This window comes from Ictidomys tridecemlineatus, chromosome 4, assembly GCF_052094955.1.
Source record: "Ictidomys tridecemlineatus isolate mIctTri1 chromosome 4, mIctTri1.hap1, whole genome shotgun sequence".
Classification (NCBI taxonomy): domain Eukaryota; kingdom Metazoa; phylum Chordata; class Mammalia; order Rodentia; family Sciuridae; genus Ictidomys; species Ictidomys tridecemlineatus.
The window spans coordinates 141,417,254-141,438,129 of NC_135480.1; the positions used below are offsets into that span (position 1 = coordinate 141,417,254).

At 39.3% G+C, this 20,876-nt stretch overlaps 1 protein-coding gene across 1 annotated transcript in view; it reads left to right on the forward strand.

Moving 5' to 3' along the window:
• Positions 1-8,685, forward strand: part of Klf9 (KLF transcription factor 9) — a 30,110-nt gene extending 21,425 nt beyond the window's left edge. Inside the window, exon 2 of the mRNA XM_005324099.5 lies at positions 5,240-8,685. Coding sequence (XP_005324156.1) covers positions 5,240-5,469 — 230 coding nt within the window. The 3' untranslated portion in view covers positions 5,470-8,685. The remainder of the gene's footprint in view (positions 1-5,239) is intronic.
• The last annotated feature ends 12,191 nt before the right edge of the window (positions 8,686-20,876 follow it).

Genomic DNA, 20,876 nt, shown 5'->3' on the forward strand with positions numbered 1-20,876 from the left:
GTTTAAGTTATACAAGTTCTGTAATGCTAACACGGGCTGCTGTGGGATCTTGATGTCCACGGGGCTCTTTGGGTGTCCCTCTCTTCTCTCTGGAACACTTCAGAGACGGGGATGCTAGGTCAATGACAGCATGTACATTAGAAGATACAAATGTGGCTCAGTGGTTGAGCACTTGCAGAGCATGCATGAGGCACTCGGTTCAATCCCGCACCACATAATAAATAAATGGCATTGTGTCTATCTACAGCTAAAAAAAATATTAAAAATAAAAAAGTGAATCAGTTGGAATGGGCCTAATTACACTTAAATACTGTGTCAGTACGCACAGTGGATTCATGACAATTTCCACCTAGTGTCATTTCTATGTAACCTTCTTCCTAACACAAGAGCACCTTGTTTCTTTTCAATTCTAGCCCCACAGCTTAGTAGCTTCTTGGTCCATCCTCCTCATGGTGGATAAATTCCCTCAAGTAAATAACCCCTTCCTCTCATGACTCAGTGGAAAGACACAAGAACATGTGCCAATGAGTAAGCCAAGCCACATGACCACACCTCCAAGAAACCCGCCCCTGTCCGGCTTTGTCTAGAGAGCAGTGAGAATACACTGAGTTTTGCCTTCCTGTCCTTTCTCTCCCCTCCATATCAGACAGCAGTGCAGAGAGGCTTTGTTTTGCTTTGTTTTCTCTGTTCTTTTGCAACTTATTACTCGATGAATTCTGCCTCCTTTTAATTTTTTTTTATTTTAGATGTTGATGGACCTTTATTTTTATTCATTTATTTATATGTGGTGCTGAGAATTGAACCCAGTGCCTCACACATGCTAGGCAAGCGCCCTGCCACAGAGTCCCAGCCCCAGTCCCTCTGCCTACTTTTTATATATTTAAAAAATGTAGCATGTATTAGAAGGACATTTCCCCATAGACACTTCTTTGGGGTCAAAAAGGACTTTGCTGCAATCTAACTCTAGAATAGCCCAGAAGTCTTTGCAAGTAACCTAGTAACTTTCTGAGCAGGTTTTTTGTTTTGTTTTGTTTTGTGATGCTGGGGATTGAACCCAGGGCCTTGTGCATGGGAGGTAAGCACTCTACCAACTGAGCTATGTCCCCAGCCCTCTGAGCAGGTTTTGATCAATATGAGTCACCTAGAGGGTGTACAGATTAAATCACACACACACACACACAGCCCTCTGCATTCATGGGTTCTGCATGAGCAAATTCAATTAAATACAAATCAAAAATATCCAGAAAAGAAACTGAGGATATGGCTCAGTTGTAGAATGCAAGAGGCCCTGGGTTTGATCTCCAGTACTGCAAAATAAAAAACACTCAGGAAAAAAAAGAAAAAGACCATTTTTTTCATGTCATTATTCCCCTAAGAAATGCAATGTACCAATTATTTTAAACAGCAATTTATACCGTATTAGGCATATTAAGTAATGTGGAGATCATTTAAAGTATATAAGATATGCAAGTATATTATGCCAATTAATATTAGGGAATTGAGCATCCTTGGATTTGGGTATCCGAGTGGTTGAGAGTTCTGGAACCAATCGCTCATGGATACCAAAAGATGACTGCATGTTAAGTTTGAGCATTTAGTAAGTGCTGGGCAGAAAGAGTAGGACAAAAATCATACAAGAGGTTGTCTTTGCCTCAAGGTCAACCTTATTGTGTATAACAACCTGCATTTTACTTTTTGCTCAAATGATGGCCAAAATGGGTAAAAAAAATACTTTGAATCCAACACAAAAGTAATATTTCCAAAAGTTGCAAAAGTATAGTCTTCCATTCTGTGTCTTTGTTGAATTTTTTGGTGAGGACCTTTTTGTGATTTCTTTTCGGCCCCCTACAGGAGTGTTTTCATGCATTACTACCCCCAGGCTCATCCACTGGGCAGCACCTAGCATCCACTGGTTTGCTGCTGCAGCTCTTCAGCCCAGAGCTCAGTGAGGATTCATACCAGACCCGTATGTAGAGAATCAGCTGTGACCAATGTGTTTTCCCACACTGCTTTTCCCACAAGAACTGGGTTTCTCACACAGAGGTTGTACAGGGTGTCAGATCATTGCTGTGCTCAGAGATTATCACAAAGTTGACAAGTTGGTTGCTGTTGATTTTGTTGTTATCATTATTTGTACATCTCATCAGCATGGGTTAGGAGAAGCTGCTGTGGGGAGATAATTTTTAGGTGACTCAGATGCACCATGCTGGACAGCTCCCAGCCTCTGCAATTTCTCTCTGGCTTCCAGGAAAGCTGGCATAGGAGTGAGAAAACATTCACTCCTCACACCTACCAAAGGCGTGTCTGGAGGGTTCTGTGGAAACCAGGAGCCTGTGTGTCCTATGTCTCTGAAGTAGTTGCTTTGGCTGTGCTTGGAAAGGTGTGAAGAGTAGGCAGGCAGCTCCAAAGCAGGGCGATGACAACCATTTACATGATGAGCAAGTTAGGCTGTCATCTCAAAGAGCTTATTCTGGACGTTTGCCTCTATGTGTCCTTCCTGGATGTGGTCACAGGCATCTGCCCCCCTTGCCTTGATAGGGGCTGGGGTATGGGCTGGTCTGAGCATTTCTTCCAGGCAGGGTTTAGCTCCATTCTAAGTGGGATGTGGAGACACTAAAAAGCAATCTGAATGAGGAAACAGTGCCAAGTCTTCATGGCCCACTGAGACAGGACAGTTGAGTGGTTAGGCTCATGCAGGTGGCTCGACATTGGGGAGAGAGTCAGTTCATGTTTTCCAGTTATGTGACTGAGCAAGTACTCTAACTCTGTTCTCATTTGTAAAATGGGGCAGCTTTCTGTGATGTCCTGTAGGAATACAGTGCGAAAAATGCACTGGGGTCCCTCCTTATCTCTGTCTTCATGCCTGTGATTATTATTGTTTTCTAAAAAAATTTTTGGCAGTACTAGGGATTAAACCAGGGGTGCTTTAACACTGAACTATGTACTTCCAGCCCTTTTTATCTTTTGAGAAAGGGTCTCACCTAGTTGCCTAAGCTGGCGTCGAACTTGCAATCCTCCTGCCTCAGCCTCCTGAGCAGTTGGGATTATAGGTGTGCACTACAGCTCTAGCTCATATGGTTATTTTTATAATGCTAGCTATATGGAAGTAATTGGAATTGTTTAATCTAAAGGAGAGAAGACTGGAGAAGGACATGGTTCTGAAGGGCTATAATGTAGCAGAGGGAGCAAAGTTATTTTTAGTTTGACTAAAATATGGCCTTTGCAGGAAGGCACATTTCACATCAATAAAAGACACTTTGTGAAAGAAATGCTCAAGAACAGCCAGGCTATCCTGCTAGGTATTGGGGCTCCTGATTGATGCTGGGTGTCCATAGCACTAGAGCGTTTGAGGGGAAAGGGCTGCTCCAGGTGGGAGGTTGTTTGGATCAGATGCTTGAGTCCTCTTCCATCTCTATGATGTCAGGAAATTTAGCAAAGGGCTCAGGCTTTGGAGTCCTGAAAAAACTGATGAAACCAGCAACTGCATAGAATAACACCAGAAAAAAAAAATTTATGAAGGATCCATTGGGTACAAAATACCAAGCTTATTTGCCTAGAGAAGATAATCCTCAGCATTTTACTCATTATATTAGTTTCCTAGGGAAGAATCACAGACTGGTGACTTAAACAAGAGAAATGAAGAATGTCCCACAGTTCTGGAGGCTGGGAGTTCAAGATGTCAGCTGTGTTGGTTCCTTCTGAGGCCTCTCTTCCTGTAGATGGCATTTTCTCACAGTACATTTCCATGGTTTTTCCTAGTTTTAATACGTCTGTGTCCTTATTTATTTTATCTTTTTGGAACTGGGGATTGAACCTACGGGCACTTAACCACTGAGCCACATCCCCAGCCCTTTTTATTTTTTATTTTGAGACAGGGTCTCACTAGGTCGCTTAGGGCCTTACTAAGTTGCTAAAACTGGCTTTGAACTTGCAATCCTCCTGCCTAAGCCTCCCAGGTCGCCAGGCTTATGGGCATATGCCACTGTGCTCCTTCTAATCTCTTCTTTTTAATTTTTTAAAGGGAGGGTGTTACTGGGGATTTAACCCAGCTGCAATTTACCTCTGAGCTACATCACGAGCCCTTTTTATTTTTTTAAGTTGAAGCAGGGTCCTTGCTAAGTTGCTTAGGGCCTCAATAAATTGCTGAAGCTGTCTTTGAACTTGCAATGTCTTGCCTCAGTCACCTGACCATTAGGACCACAGGCAGGCGCCACCATGCTGGCATAATCTTTTCTTATAAGGACATCAGTCATGAAGGACCACCCCAATGACTTCATATAACCCCAGTTACCTCTTTAAAGACTGTTTTAAGTATCTTCAAGGGATTAGTTCCAGGATCCCCTTTCAGATGCCAAATTCCCTCCATGCATGAATTCATCATAGAAAATGCAAATATTGAATTTGCATGTAATCAAAGCACTTTATTTATTTATTTTTGTGCCAGGGATTGAACTGAGGGGCTTTAACCACTGAGCCACGTCCCTAGCCCTTTTTAAATATCTTATTTAGAGCCAGGATCTCACCGAGTTGCTTAGGACCTTATTAAGTTGCTGAGACTGGTTTTGAACTTGAGATCCTCCTGTCTCAGCCTCCCAAGTCACTGGGATTATAGGCCTGTGCCATTACGCCTGGCTCAGTGCATGTTAAGTCATCTCTAAATTGCTTACACTACCTAATACAATGTGAATGCTATGTAAATAGTTATTATACTGTGTTGTGTAGATAATAATGACAAGAACAAAAAAGGGTATGTATGTGTTCAATACAGAGACAGTTTTTCCTTTCTGAATATTTTCCATCTGTCATTGGTTAATCTGTAGTTGTGGAACCCACATATAAGGAGGTCAATATTCTGAGATATTAGGGTTTTTGTTTTGTTTTTGAACCAGGAGTTGAACCCAGGGACATTTTACTGCTGAGCTATATCCCCAGTCCTTTTATTTTTCATTTGGCACAGGATCTCACTGAGTTGCTTAGGGCCTGGCTAAGTTGCTGAGGCTGGCCTCAAACTTGGAATCATCCTGCCTAAACTTCCCCCGTTGCTGAGATTGCAGGCATAGGCCACCAAGATCAGCATTCTGAAGTATGGAGTTTGGACTTCCACTTAAGCCTTTGGGGGAGGGGAGATATAGCCCAGCCCATAACACTGTGCGTGGACAAGGGACTGATTCTTTGAGTAGTGGGAGTTGTCACCCACATGATTTCTAAACAGTATCCTGTCTCAATTCCCTTCTCCTAGGTGAGCGGCCCTTTCCCTGCACGTGGCCAGACTGCCTTAAAAAGTTCTCCCGCTCAGATGAGCTGACCCGCCACTACCGGACCCACACTGGGGAAAAGCAGTTCCGCTGTCCACTGTGTGAGAAGCGCTTCATGAGGAGTGACCATCTCACAAAGCACGCCCGGCGTCACACCGAGTTCCACCCCAGCATGATCAAGCGATCGAAAAAGGCGCTGGCCAACCCCTTGTGAGGTGCTACCCACGGCAGCCAGGGAGGGATGGACCCCAGAGGACAACACAACTCCCAGGACACAGACGGACACATGGAAACCAAGCCCCAGAAGAGGCTTGCTGACAGCAGGAGGTCACTGCTCTTTGGTCAATATTCTGATTTTTTTCTCTCCCTATATTGTTTTTTAAAAGCACATGGTAGCCTCAGATCAAAGTGAACACTTGTCCCCTTGCAGAGACAACTCGGGGAACCATCTCTGACTGCTGGAGGGAGGCATATGCTTTTGTTTTTTTTCTCCTTTAGGTTTTTTTTTTGGGGGGGTGGGGTGGGGGTGGGGAAGGGAGGGGGCAAGGCCAAGACTGGGGTGGAATTTTAAAGATTCACACTGGTGTACATATGTCTGACTGGGTGAGTTGACCTGTGGCACTACACAGCGATTCTGGGCCCTTGATGCTTGCTGTCTCTCCGAATTGTTTTCTTACCTTTTAATGTAATGACAAGTGTGCTTCAGTTTGTTTAGCAAAACCACTCTCTTGAATCACGTTAACTTTTGAGATTAAAAAAGAAACTCCATAGCACAGCTGTCTTTATGCAAGCAAGAACACATCTACTCCAGCATGATCCGCCATCTAAAGACTCGAAAACAAAAAAGTTCCTTACAGTCAATGGGTAAGCAAAGTCCGAATTTAATAAGACCAACCTTGGGCAGGTTGCACCAAGTACGGAACTTTTCAGCCTTGCTTTGTATGAATTGTACTTTTTGAACATAAGCTGCACTTTTATTTTCTAATGCAGAGGATGAATAAGTTAAACACATGCTTTGAGAATAGAAGCAGACATTCTGTTTGGCACCATGTTATAATCTGCTTATTTTACAGTATACACGTTTCCCTAAGAAATCATGGCAGCGATGTGAGGGCAGAATATACACAACACATGCTGAAGGAGGAGGGTAGCATTTAAAAAGATACAAAAGAAGAAGAAGAAGAAGAAGAAGAAAAGAACCAACAGAATTTTAACTCTATTAACTTGTCCAAATTTTCCTATCCTTTTAGTTAACATCATCTAACTGTACCATGATGCCACTGAGAGAAAGAACTTTGGACCCTGTTCAGTGTCATTTGAGTGGGTGCTTAACAGTCACTAGGTCTAGAGGGGGGAAAGGTTTGGTGGTCTCCTTCCCATGTTCCTACAAATCTCCCACTATCAGGTGCAAGAGTTATGTAAAAGGAAAGAGAGCTGAAGTATTTAAAAAAAAAATTACCCTATACGTAGTGAGTGTCAAGGGAAAATACCACCGCTGGTTTCAGAGGAGTCTCTGCTAAATAGTCCCTTTTGGAGAACGCAGGCAAATGAAATGCGTGTGAATGAAATCACATCACTGTACCTTTACATCAGTAGCCTCACCACTATATATCTTGTATCTAGGTGTCTACAACCGGCCTAAACCACTACATCCATACTATGCCATTTACTGAAAACTTAAGTTTGGCTTTTAGTGGCCAGAGAAATAAACTGAGTTTTCATAGTTAAAAACAAAAAAACAAAAAAACAAAAAAATAAAAAAATAAAAAAAAAACAAACCTCAAATGAGGGGAGTCAGCAGTGATCATGGTGGAAATGTTTACATTTTTTTTTTCTTCAGAAATAACACTCTGGCGATTTTATCTGATATTTAAAACGGGGCGCTATGGTGCACTCTAGTTTATCCATGTGCTATCAAATGTGCTGCGTAGACGCAGGGTGCCCACCTGTGAGTGAGCTGGGTATTTCACCCAGCACAGGCTCGTTCCCGGTTCAGATTCAGGGGTGCTCCTGCGGCGGGCACGGGTCACGGCTGACTCCCACTTCCAATACAACAGCCATCACTAGCACGGTGTTTTTCTGTTTAACCAACGTAGCTGTATTAGTGGTTCTATCAAGAGAACTGCTTTTAACATTAGGGACTGGGAGCAGTCCATGGGCTAAAAAGGAAAGTGTTTTCTCATGAGAAAACATGTCAGGAAAAATAAAGAACACTTTCTACCTCTGTTTCAGATTTTTGAAACGCTTATTTTAAACCAAATTTTAATTTCTGTGTCCAAAATAAGTTTTAAGGACATCTGTTCTTCCATACGAAATAGGTCAGGCTGCCTATTTCTTACTGAGCTCATGGGAAGGCTCTGCTTAGGATACCCAGCACGCGCCTTTGAGTGAGTGAGGAGTTTGGGGGTTGCCTAGCAACTTGCTAACTTGTAAAAACTCAGCTTTCCCTCGCAGAAAGAAATGAAGGAAAACAAAGTCAAGCCAGTGAAAGACAATCTTTCTAGTTTCAGGAGTAAATCTATATATGGCTTTCGTCAAGCATTTCGATGGATATAAATGCAGCAACTTGTTTAAAAAAGATGCACAATTTACTTCCCAAAAAAAAAAAAAAGTTGCTACTTGCCTTTTGAAGTTGTTGACAGACACACATTTGATATTCTCTTATATGTCATAGTAACGTAACGTACAAACTCAAGGCTTTTTATTCTTTGTGATAAATCCTGTTTTACGATGTCACAAAACAGGAACCAGCATTCTAATTAGATTTACTATATCAAGATGTGGTTCAAATAGGACTACTAGAGTTCGTTGAACACTAAAACTATGAAACAATTACTTTTTATATTAAAAAGACCATGGATTTAACTTATGAAAATCCAAATGCAGGATAGTAATTTTTGTTTACTTTTTTAACCAAACTGAATTTTTGAAAGACTATCGCAGGTGTTAAAAAGAAAGAAAAAGCTGTTTTATCTAACACTGTAAGTAGTTGTCATATTCTGGAAAATTTAATAGTTTTAGAGTTAAGATATCTCCTCTCCTTGGTTAGGGAAGAAGAAAGCCCTTCACCATTGTGGAATGATGCCCTGGCTTTAAGCTCCATATCATGCTTCTTTTGAGAATTATATTTGGTAGTTATGATTACAGAAACAAATTAGCTTCGTCAGTTTGCAGATAGATTTAGCACAGTACTCATCACTTTGAGTAGATAGAGATGTTCTTTCACAACGGATGAATGGTCTGTAACACTGTAAAATACTGATCTCTACAACTGTTTAATCAGTTTTATTTTTGTACAGTATTAGTGACCTAAGTTATTTTGCTGTCCCGTTTTTGTAAATCAAATGAAATTATAAAAGAGGATTCTGACAGTAGGTATTTTGTACATATGTATATATGTTGTCCAAATAAAAGTAATAAATGAAAACGATTGAACTGTCCCTGCCATTATGTGTTATAAAACAGGTGCATTTCACCATAATGGAAGTCACTTTGTTAACCACACAGGAGTTTTTCATGAATACAAGATGATGCTACTTTGTCACTTTTGACACATGCTGTATTTGTATAGACTTGTGTGTATTTACTTTTAAAAAAATCTTAGAGTATTGTAGTTATACAACTAACTGTAGTTATGTAGTTATACATAACTACAATAGGGTTCATTTTGACTTTTTTTTTTTTGGTACTGGGGATTGAACTCAGGGGCACTCGACCACTGAGCCACATCCACAGCCCTATTTTGTATTTTATTTAGAGACAGGGTCTCACCGAGTTGCTTAGCGCTGAGGCCAGTTTTGAACTTGCGATCCTCCCGAGCTGGCCATTTTGACATTCATAAATTCATATAAGGCAATTTTCTCCATTTCAATCCCTAATACCATAGCCCTTCCCTCCCCTGAATATGTACTCTTCAGAGACATTTTGAGGAGGCAGAGAGAATGGAGGCCACTATTTATATCTTGTGATTAATCACTTAAAGAGGCTTTTCAAGCTTGAACTCTGTGAAGGTATATCAGGAACTGGTCAAAGGTTTTGTTTTTGTTTTGTTTGCAGTACTGGGGACCGAACCCGGGGGCATACAGCCACTGAGCTATTTTTTATTTTGAGACAGGGCCTTGTTAAAGTTGCTGAGGGTCTTGCTAAGTTGCCCAGTCTAGTCTCAAACTTTCGTTCCTCCTGCCTCAGCTTCCCAAGTTGCTGGGATTAATTTAATGCAAAAATAACTGGGTCAAACAGGAGATTATTTTATTATATTTGGCTATGTTGTATGAGGACATAAAAATGACTACTAATGTTGCATAAAAATACACAAAGCAAATATATATGTATGTGTACTTACATATACATATCTATATATAGATATACCTATACTAGATATAGGTATATCTATATATAGATATAAATATACACAAAAAGGATTTTATAAAAATCAGATTTAACTTCCCTGAAAGAGGGGATTTTTATAAAAATATATATTTTAAAAATATGCATGAAGATTGTACTAAAACAATATAAGACTTAAAACAACATATTAAAGCTACACATTCTCTGATCACCAGGCAATAAAGTGAACAATTAACAAAAAAGAATAATTTTTAAAACTAAAAATGCTTTCTTAAAATAATTCTTAGATCAAAGAGAAAAATACAAATTATTGTCAGAGTTTATTTATTTATTTTAATATTTTTTTAGTTTTCAGCTGACACAACATCTTTGTTTGTATGTGGTGCTGAGGATCGAACCCAGGCCGCACACATGCCAGGCGAGTGCGCTACCGCTTGAGCCACATCCCCAGCCCCACTGTCAGAGTTTAAAACAGAAAAAAACTTTATTCAAAATATGCCCTAAAGCCAGAATAGAGAAAAACTCAGAGCCTCATGTTTTTCTACATTCTTATGAATATGAAAAAATAAAAGTAAGCCAAGCAATGACTTCAAGAAGCCACAAAATGAACAAATCCAGAAAGAGCATGAAGAAATTTTTAGAAAATGGGATTGACATACAAACCTAAGAAGTAGAACTTTGAAAAGACCTATAAAATAGACACTGTCTTGTTAAAGCCAAACAAGAAAATGAGAAAAATTTAAATACATGCTATTAATGAAGAGAGTTATAACCATAGGTACAATAAGCTAATAATTTTGGACACCTTAATAAAATGACTCCTCTGGGAGAACAATTTTGATAACTAAAACAGTTGTATAGAGTAAAAATCTTTTTAAAAAGTTGACAAATGGCCAGGCACAGTGGCTCACACCTGTAATTTCAGCAACTCAGGAGGCTGAGACAGGAGGATCACGAGTTCAAAGCTAGCTCAGCAACTCAGCAAGACCCTGTCTCTAGATAAAATATTTTAAAAGGGCTGGGGATGTGCCAATACTTTCTTTATTTTAAATTGAAATGCTAGAATGTGGTAGGAGGTTAGTTTAACTCTGATTTATAAGAAAATAACTAGAAAAATATATAAATTAAAAAGCTATCCCCCCTCCTTGGTATGTATCCAAAAATCTAAGATTAGCATAGTACAGAGACACAACCTCATCAACGTTTATAGCAGCACAATTCACAATAGCCAAACTATGGAACCAGCCTAGGTGCTCATCAATAATCAAATGGATAAAGAAAGGTGGTATATATGCACAATGGAGTTTTACTCAGCCATAAAGAAGAATGATATTATGGCATTTGCTGGCAAATGGATGGAAATGGAGAGTATCGTGCTAAGTGAAATAAGCCAGACTCAGAAAGTCAAGGGTTGAATATTTTCTTTCTCTCATATGTGGAAGCTAAGCCAAAATAATGGGGGGTGGGAGGAGCAGGGGATATCCTATGAAAACAGAAGAGAGATCAGTGGAGTAGAGGAAGGGAATTGAGGGAGAGCAAGGAGAGACAGGAAAAGGGAGGAGTGGTGGAATGAATCCAATCAAATTTTCCTATGTACATATATTAAGATACCACAGTGAATTTTTGCCTTTATGAGTATCCATAATGCACTGATTTAAAAAAACTATAAATAAACAGAAGAATAATCACTAGAGAAAAAGGCACAGGATGAGGTACGAGGGGAGGGAAAGAAGAAATACTGGGGACTGAACTGAAGCAAATTTTATTCCATGTTTGTATAATTATAAGAAAATGAACCCCAATATTCTGTATATCTATAATAAACTCATAAAATTGGGAGAGAAAAAAAAGCAATGTGGGGAAATTTGCTTTCCAGAAATTATTAGTCCATTTTGAAGACATAAAAATGTGTGAGAATTTTTATGTTCTAGAAGAGTAACATCACAAATCAATCGGGAAAGCATGTATGATCTAATAAAAGATTATCTAGAAAAAAAATCAATACTATATACCAAAACAAATCCTACATGCATATAAGTAAGCAGAGTTCAGTGGTGCACTCCTGTAATACCAGTGGCTCCGGAGGCTGAAGCAGGAGGATGGCAAGTTCAAAGCCATCTTCAACAAAAGCGAGGTGCTAAGCAACTCAGTGAGATTCTGTATTTAATATTATAAAATACTAAACAGGGCTGGGATGTGGCTCTGGTCGAGTGCCTCTGAGTTCAATCCCCACTATCCACCCCACCAAAAAAAAAAAAGAAGATATAAGTAAAACAATAAAATCATTTAAAGAAAATATGGGTGAAGATACATAATTCATAATTTGGGGAAGAACTCAAATATATACACACCAAATTTTGTCTATGGTTGTTTTGTTTTGTTTGCTTTTAGGGACATTTTGCACAACAGACATTTTCCAAAATGACAAACATGTTATATTTAGTGTAAAAAAATATATAGTCTTGATCCATTTTAAAACATACATGGCTGGGAATGTGGCTCAAGCGGTAGCGCGCTCACCTGGCATGCGTGCAGCCCTGGTTCGATCCTCAGCACCACATACAAACGATGTTGTGTTCGCTGAAAACTAAAAATAAATATTAAAAAAATTCTCTCTCTCTCTCTTTAAAATAAAATATATGTGCTTAAAAAAAACAGCTAGAAGGATTTCAAGGATCTTTCACAAGAATGTTAGCCATTATTGTCTTGATGCATAAGTGGAGGGATAATTTTTAATTTGTTCATTATCTGTATTGTGCTAAAGTTTCTGCAAAATGAATGTAGACTGTATTTGTAAAGAGTGGTAAAGAGAAAGGAAATTCCGAGTCCACCTGAATGCTATCTATTAATAGTGGAATAAAACATCTAGCTTTTGTGTGAGGGCTAACTTGTTATATGGTCTGAAGGCTTAATTAAACCAGGTTTGTCCCACTACAGGTAGACTGGCCAGCAGGACACACCCAGAAGTCAGTCTGGGTTGATTTGAGGTGTCTGCTATGGCTGCTCCCTAGCAGAGCCACAGATTCTTAAGTTCTCTCATCAGTTCTCTGGTGTAGGTAGCCTCTGTTGACCTTGGCATTGAAATACTTGCTTCTCCTGTTACAACTCCAGCCCAAAAGTTGAGCGCAGCCTTTTCTCCTGTCCATCACAGTGAACTCAGTTCATCCTAGGTCAAGTCACTACATTTAGGGTTTTGTTGAAAATACTGATCTGTGTTCCAATGTAGCTGAGTACCAGTTCTAGGCATCCAGCTAAGTCTACCTAATATCTCTGAGGCTGTTTCCTCTTCTTTGAAAAGAAAAGTGTGTATGTAATATCTCATAGCATCTTTAAGACTAGTAAACCAACAAGCTATGTAAACCTGGTGAAGCACTGGGTTTTCAACAAATTCGGCTCTTTTCATCTCTTATTCTTAGAATAAACGTGGCCCTCGATTAATAATGAGTTACAACCCCTTTTCTCCCTTTTGAGTGAGTCCAGTGTTCTTACATTTTTTTTTGACCCAGGATTGAATCCAGGGTCACTTAACCACCAAGCCACATCCCCAGCCTTATTTATCTATCTATTTATTTATCTATCTATCTGAGACAGGGTAAAGTACTGGCTTTGAATTTGCAATTCTCCTGCCTTGGCCTTCCAAATCACTGGGATTACAGGCCTGTGCCACCGTGCCCAGCTTTGTGTATAGAAATGAGCTGGAGGTGGAGAGAGGTTGGTGTCTGCAAACTATGGTCCTGGGTCAAATCTGATCAAGTCTGTTTCTGTAGGGCCAGCGAGCTGAGATTGATCTTTACATTATTAAATGGTTGAAGAAATGAAATAGTAGAGTTATATGTCAAATACATGAAGAAAATAAAAAATTCAGATTTCAGTATTCCTAAAGTTTTACTTACTCATACATTTACATATCATCTATGGGTACAGTCACACTACAAGGACAGGTGACCAATTGTGACAGAGATTATAGTGCCCTTTATAGAAAGTTTGCAACCTCGGCTATCTTTTTCTTAGGTGAGTATTTCTTGAAGGTCAACCTAAAAATAAGGTGTTGTTCGTTCAACTGCATTTTTAAATTAAACAAAATAATGTCACTTGAAGGCTTTTTTTGGGGGGGGCGGTGGTACTGGGGATTGAATCCAGTTTCACTGAGCTATATTCCCAGCTATTCTTATTATTGTTTTATCTATTTATTTATTTTTTTAAATTTATTGTGGAACTGGAGATTAAACCCAGGGACACACTATCACTGTTCTACATCTTGGTGCCCTGCCCCCACCCCCCCCATTTTTTTTTAAAGACAGGGACTTGCTAATTTGCTAAGGCCGGCTTCAAACCAGAGATCTTCCTGCATCAACCTCCCAAATCACTGAGATTACAGGCATGCACCATTCTGTCCCATGGAAGGTTTTTTAAAAAATATTTTTTGGTTGTAGCCGGACACAATATCTTTATTTATTTATTTATATGTGGTACTGAGGATGGAACCCGGGGCCTCACATGTGCTAGGTGAGCGCTCTACCGCTGAGCCAGAGCCAGAGCCCCAGCCCAATCTTGTTTTTTTTTTTTTTTGGTGCTGGGGATTGAACCCAGGCAGGTACTTGAGCATGCTGGGCAAGCACTCTACCAACTGAGCCATATCCCTAGCCCATGGAAGGCTTTATTGTCTTAACTTTTGAGATGCCCATTCCTATCACTTCCTCCAACCTCCGTGGAGTTTCTAATGGGTCTGAATCCACACGCAGGGCACATCTCAGGTGCACATTTCCAGATTCTTGCTCGCCTGTCAGCTGTGGGAGAGACTATCATTTAGGGTTCAGCTTTTAGTTAAATATCTCGCTTTTAAAGTAATTATCACTTCAGATTTGTTTTTATTTTAAATTTGAATGACATTAGTCAGCAATCTCTTTGTCATTCACCACACTTATTATTTAATGATAGATAAACATCTGAAAAGATGCTGTGTTAAAGGGACCTTGTGCTCCTTTGTCATGTATGAATTTCTGAGAAGTGTACCCACCTTCACTTTGTCATTTATTGTAGGTACAAAAAGTGTTTAGAGACTAACAGCAAGCATTCAGCGGACAGCTGCGAAAATGATGTGGGGAACAGGGACAGCAGAGTCTCTTGGGTGGATCCACTGCACAAAGTTCTTTGGGTTTTTTTTCCTTCCTTTCCCCTCAGGTAATGAGAATTTGGGTGGAGACTCTCAGCAACTCAGTCAGCCTTGACTGCATAGATCAGGTTTACTCAAAGCTTAAATAATTGGAGGGCAAATCCATTACATGATTTTTTTCTATAAAAGTAAAGATCTTTATTAAATGCAGCTAGCACTAAACAAGCAGTGCACAAGAGAACAGGGCCAGAGCCACAGAAGTAGAAGGGCACCTCCCCACGTGGTGAAAGATGATCACCACCAAACCAAACTTGAGTTTGCTTATTCTGAGAGACCTTATGTTCTCTGGCTGTCTCAGGCAGAGAGCCACACCCCCTGAAGGCAGAGCTTGCAGGTTTCCTTCTGAGTCAGCTCTGAATAACCACATCTACCCAGCCTTAGAGCATGCTTGCTTTCTGTCAATTCTAGGAAAAGTCATAGGCTCTTACATCTTTGCATTTTTCTAGCTGCAAATGATCCCAACGCCTCAGCTTTTTCCTATTTTCCTAAAGCAGCAGGATTCCAGCCCTTTCTACTCCACCTCAGTTCCTTTGGTTTTGGAGCCTTATATGCGCTCACAGATTTTATCCCCTTGCCTAGGCCAGACTCTTTACCCGTTTGCATAATTAAATATACATTTGACAAACCAGAGCTGTTCTAAAATAGACAGGGGTCTCCCTAGAGAGGAAGTGCTAAATTGTTTATAGTGTCTTCAAGCTTTTTTTCATTTCCTAGGATGCATTTAGTAATTTCATTACGACGTATTTATGCTGTCCAAGAATTCGACTACTCTCCTCCATTTTTAAGGGAGACAAGGATAAGTGCATTTTAAATGACTCATTTCTTCATGTTTCTGAGTGGAGATCAGCATCAATGTGCAACCTACTATTCTTAAGTGCCTCTGATAATAGCTAAAAATATGTTTTCTTTTCCACATATTTTATTTATTTATGTTTTTGCAGTGCTACGGATTAAACCCTGAGCTTCACACATGCTAGGTAATTGCTCAACTAGGTACATACATCCTTAGCCCTCCTCCTCCTTCCCTTCTTTTTTGAGACAGGGTCTTAAATGATCCTCCTGCCTCAGCCTCCCTAGCCACTGGGATTATAGGTGTGTGCCACTGTGGCCATCTTAAAGTGACTTAGAAAAATTTGATTGTAGATGGACACAATACTTTATTTTTATAATTACACAATACTTTATTTTTATGTGACTTTAAAGGATTGTAAATCGCCTTCTTTGTTTTTAAGTTGTCTTAGGTAATTAGTTAAGGCATCCTAAACACTCATTTTGCTATCACAATACATTGAAACACCAATTAGCCTCCAAGGAATTTACCTGACAATTTTTACACATTGCTTCAGTTATGTTTATTTTTACTCTCAAAATTTATCTTTGGTATTTGTATCTCTTCGGAATCCTAAGAAGGAGTGCCTTGATACTTAAAATATTTACCTTTTAAGTGCCCTCCCATTTAAATACCCCAGATTGTATAAGTACTCCAGAAGCACTTCATAGTGAAACTGCCTGAAGTTTACTTTTGATACTGGCATTTCATTTTTCCAGATCTTTGTTTCTGCAGTACTGGCAACTGAACTCGGGGGCCCACACATGCGGGGCAAGTGCTTTATCATTAAACTATATCTCCAGCCCTTTCTGGAGCTCATTCCAATATGATCTGAAACCTCAGTGATAAGACTGTATAAAGGAAAATGAAAACTCAACACATTTTTAGGAACTATAGTAACTTCAAAACACTGCTCATTTTAAAAAGTTAGTCTTGGGCTGGGGATGTGGCTTAAGCGGTAGTGCACTCGCCTGGCATGCGTGCAGCCCGGGTTCGATCCTCAGCACCACATACAAAGAGGTTGTGTCCACCGAAAACTAAAATATAAATATTAAAATTCTTTCTCTCCTTTCTCTTTCTCTCTCTCTAAAAATAAAAAAATAAAAAAATAAAAAGTTAGTCTCACTAAGCTCCTGAGGCTGGTGTCAAACATGATCCTTCTGCCTCAGCCTCCAAGTTGCTGGGATTAGAGGCCCACGCCACCATGCCCAGCTACTATTTCTTTTTTGACAAAAAAATGTGTTCATTAATACTGTGCCACTCCCATCTACATATTGTGGGGTCGGGCTCCAAATTCCTTAACAGGACACCCATAGCACAAGAGTTAATAACAAGAATCAACAAATGGAACGTACTTAAACTAAAAAGTTTTTTCTCAGCAAGAGAAACAATAAGAGAGGTAAATAGGGAGCCTACATCATGAGAACAAATTTTTACTCCTTACACTTCAGATAGAGCCCTAATATCCAGAATATACAAAGAACTCAAAAAATTAAACAATAAGATAACAAATAACCCAATCAATAAATGGGCCAAAGACATGAACAGACACTTCTCAGAGGAGGGCATACAATCAATCAACAAGTACATGAAAAAATGCTCACCATCTCTGGCAGTCAGAGAAATGCAAATCAAAACCACCCTAAGATACCATCTCACTCCAGTAAGATTGGCAGCCATTATGAAGTCAAACAACAACAAGTGCTGGCGAGGATGTGGAGAAAAGGGTACACTTGTACATTGCTGGTGGGACTGCAAATTGGTGCGGCCAATATGGAAAGCAGTTCCTGGGAAAGTTGGGAATGGAACCACCATTTGACCCAGCTATTGCCCTTCTTGGACTATTCCCTGAAGACCTTAAAAGAGCGTACTACAGGGATACTGCCACATCAATGATCATAGCAGCACAATTCACAATAGCTAGACTGTGGAACCAACCTAGATGCCCTTCAATAGATGAATGGATAAAAAAAAATGTGGCATTTATACACAATGGAGTACTACGCAGCACTAAGAAATGACAAAATCATGGAATTTGCAGGGAAATGGATGGCATTAGAGCAGATTATGCTAAGTTAAGCTAGCCAATAGCTAAAAAACAAATGCCAAATGTCTTCTTTGATATAATGAGAGCAACTAAGAACAGAGCAGGGAGGAAGAGCAGGAGGAAAAGATTAACATAAACAGAGTCATGAGGTGGGAGGGAAAGGGAGAGAAAAGGGAAATTACATGGAAATGGTAGGAGGCCCTCATTGTTATTCAAAATCACACATAAGAGGTTGTGAGGGGAATGGGAAAACATAAGGAGACAAATGAATTACTGTAGATGGGTTAGAGAGAGAAGGTGGGAGGGGAGGGGAGGGGGATAGTAGAGGATAGGAAAGGTAGCAGAATACAACAGTTACTATTATGGCATTATGTAAAAATGTGGATGTGTAACCGATGTGATTCTGCAATCTTTGTAATGTTTTGAATAACCAATAAAAAAAATAGTGTGCCACATGATTTTTTCCTATATTTATTTTTTAGTTGTAGGTGGACACAATGCCTTTATTTTATTTTTATGTGGTGCTGAGGATCAAACCCAGTGCCCCACACCTGCCAGGTGAGCACTCTACCTCTCAGCCACAACCTCAGCACCCACATGATGTTTTTAAATGGCTAAATCAGGAGCTGGGGATGTGTCTCAAGTGGTAGCACACTCGTCTGGCACGCGTGTGGCCTGGGTTCGATCATCAGAACCACATGCAAACAAAGATGTTGTGTTTGCCGAAAACTAAAAAAAAAATATTAAAATTCTCTCTTTAAAAAAAATGGCTAAATCAATCTGGTTTAGTTTTTTTGTGGGGGGTGTACCAGGGATTGAACTCACGGGCGCTCAACCACTGAACCACATACCTGGCCTTATTTTGTATTTTATTTAGAGATGGGGCCTCACCGAGTTGCTTAGTGCCTTGATTTTGCTGAGGCTAGCTTTGAACTCACAATCCTCCGGTCTTAGCCTCCAGAGTCACGGGGATTACAGGTGTGTACCATCAAGCCTGGTTTCCATCTTTTTTTCTTTTATTTATTTGTTTATTTTTTTAAGTGGTGCTGGGGATCAAATCCACTGCCCCACGCGTGCTAGGCAAGAGCTCTACCACTGAGCCACAATCCTGGTCTCTTAATCCATTTTTAATACATAGATTTGGCCACTCATTCTTCTGGGGTTCAGAGCATGCAGTAACTTGTTTATTATTGTCTTCCACGAGGCTGTTACTTGACTACATTTTACTCATCTTAGTGTATTGTAGTCTGCTCACATATCTTCCTTTGGAGGTTCCAAACTCCTGTCTCCCCCTGCAAACTCAGATTAGTCCAGTCAATGTTGGCTGGAAAAAATAAAAAGAATCTTTTTTTCTCCTGCATTTGCTAAGCTGAACTAACTCAAATTGTGAAAGGTTATCCTTCCTGGCTGCATTTTAAAAAGCTGTGTATGCAGGAGATAAAGGGTAGCATACAGAAGGGAGAAGAACTCAGCTGTGGAACACTGAAGATGCTATTTTGAAATCTTGGATACAGCTGGGCTCAAATCCAGCTCCACCCCTAGACTTGCAGTTACCTTGTAAATTGATTTCTGTTTTCACTTGTTAGTTTAGGTTAGGCTTCTATAGTTTCAACCAAGAATTCTACCATAGATCCTGCATAAGTCTCTACTACAAAGTCAATTAAACAAATGTTTGTAAAAGCAAGAAAAGAATAAAATCATTATTTCAAGTCTCAGATTTTGTATTTTTAAAGCTTTGGTATCTAATTTTTTAATTACAAGTTAAGCAATATTACAATATTTTACTGATCAATGGTCATTTTTCCAGAATGAGATGTAGGGTGGAAGACTTAGGTGTAATTTTAGTGAATGCTGAGTTTCTCCCCTTGATTTTTTTTTTGTTCCTCAATATATTTGAGTTATTTTTACTTATTCTGTTGCTTAAGCAATATTTCTATTGCTTAGAAATTTATCTGTTTTCAAGAAAATTGCCTAAGGACAAACTGGTTTTAAAAATTAATGTTTCCTACAATTAATTCATGTATTGATAACATCTGTTCACAGCAGAGAGATTCACAATTTTTTAAAAAAAATATTTCCTATGTACTTTCTTTCTCTCTTTTTATCTTTACTTATTTTTATGTGGTGCTGAGGATAGAACTCAGTACCTCACACATGCAAGGCAAGTGCTCTACAACTGAGCCACAACCCAGCCCCGAATCACAAATTTAAAAAAAAATTTTTTTTTAGTTATACACGGACACAATATCTTTATTTTGCTTATTTATTTTTATGTGGTGCTGGGATTGAACCCAACTTCTCACATATGCGAAGTGAGTGCTTTACCGCAGAGCCACAACCCCAGCCCATCACAAATTTAAAAAAAAAATTTTTAAAGCAGCCACTTTGTTCTCTAAGTTACTTGAAATTCTTTTCCAGACAGATATGGTTGTCTATTTAACCCACCTTGTTTTCTATTGATTTTTTTTTTTTATGTTTAAGCAGCTTTAGTAGGTTTTCTTCAAAAAGAAAACCTCTCAATCCCTAATAAGATGATCAGTTTTTATGGCATATTTCTAAAATAACCAAAACCTTTTTGCAAAAAAAAAAAAAAAAAATCAGAATTTTAAAGCAGAGTCCAGATTTCTTACTAATTTTCTACAGAAAAAAAGGCTAGAAGCAACCTAAATGCCCTTCATAGATGCTCAGGTAGATCATGATTAACCTAGAAAATAAAGATTGGCTGTCAAAAAGAATGAGATTATATCTGTGATAGGGAATGATTCCAAGATACATTTTGTGATACATTATTTAATCACAACTATTTGTTGAGCAACTTCTGAACCCTGGGTACTGTTACAAACACGGGGACACAGAAGTTAGGGTGGACAAGGCCTCCAATTCTCATGCCTACTTGATTTAGTACAGCACATTTATGTATGTGAGGCTTTGAAAAAGGTGCACTTTTTTAAAAAAAGAAAATGGATATATAAGTATTAGACTTATTATGTCTAATGGGAAATATGCCTGTGGGTTTTAAGTTGTCCTATTTATCTATCCTGTTTGCTTCACAAAGTTCAGGAAGCACACCTAGGAAAGTGGTAAGGTGACGATTACCCCCTGAAAGGGCTTCTAGAAGGGCTGGCATCTAAGGTGAGAGGAAAGCTCCCTTCTCTTTCCTCCACTGTTTTTTTTTTTTTTGTACTGGAGATGGAACCTAGGAGAGCTCTAGCCCTGAGCTACATC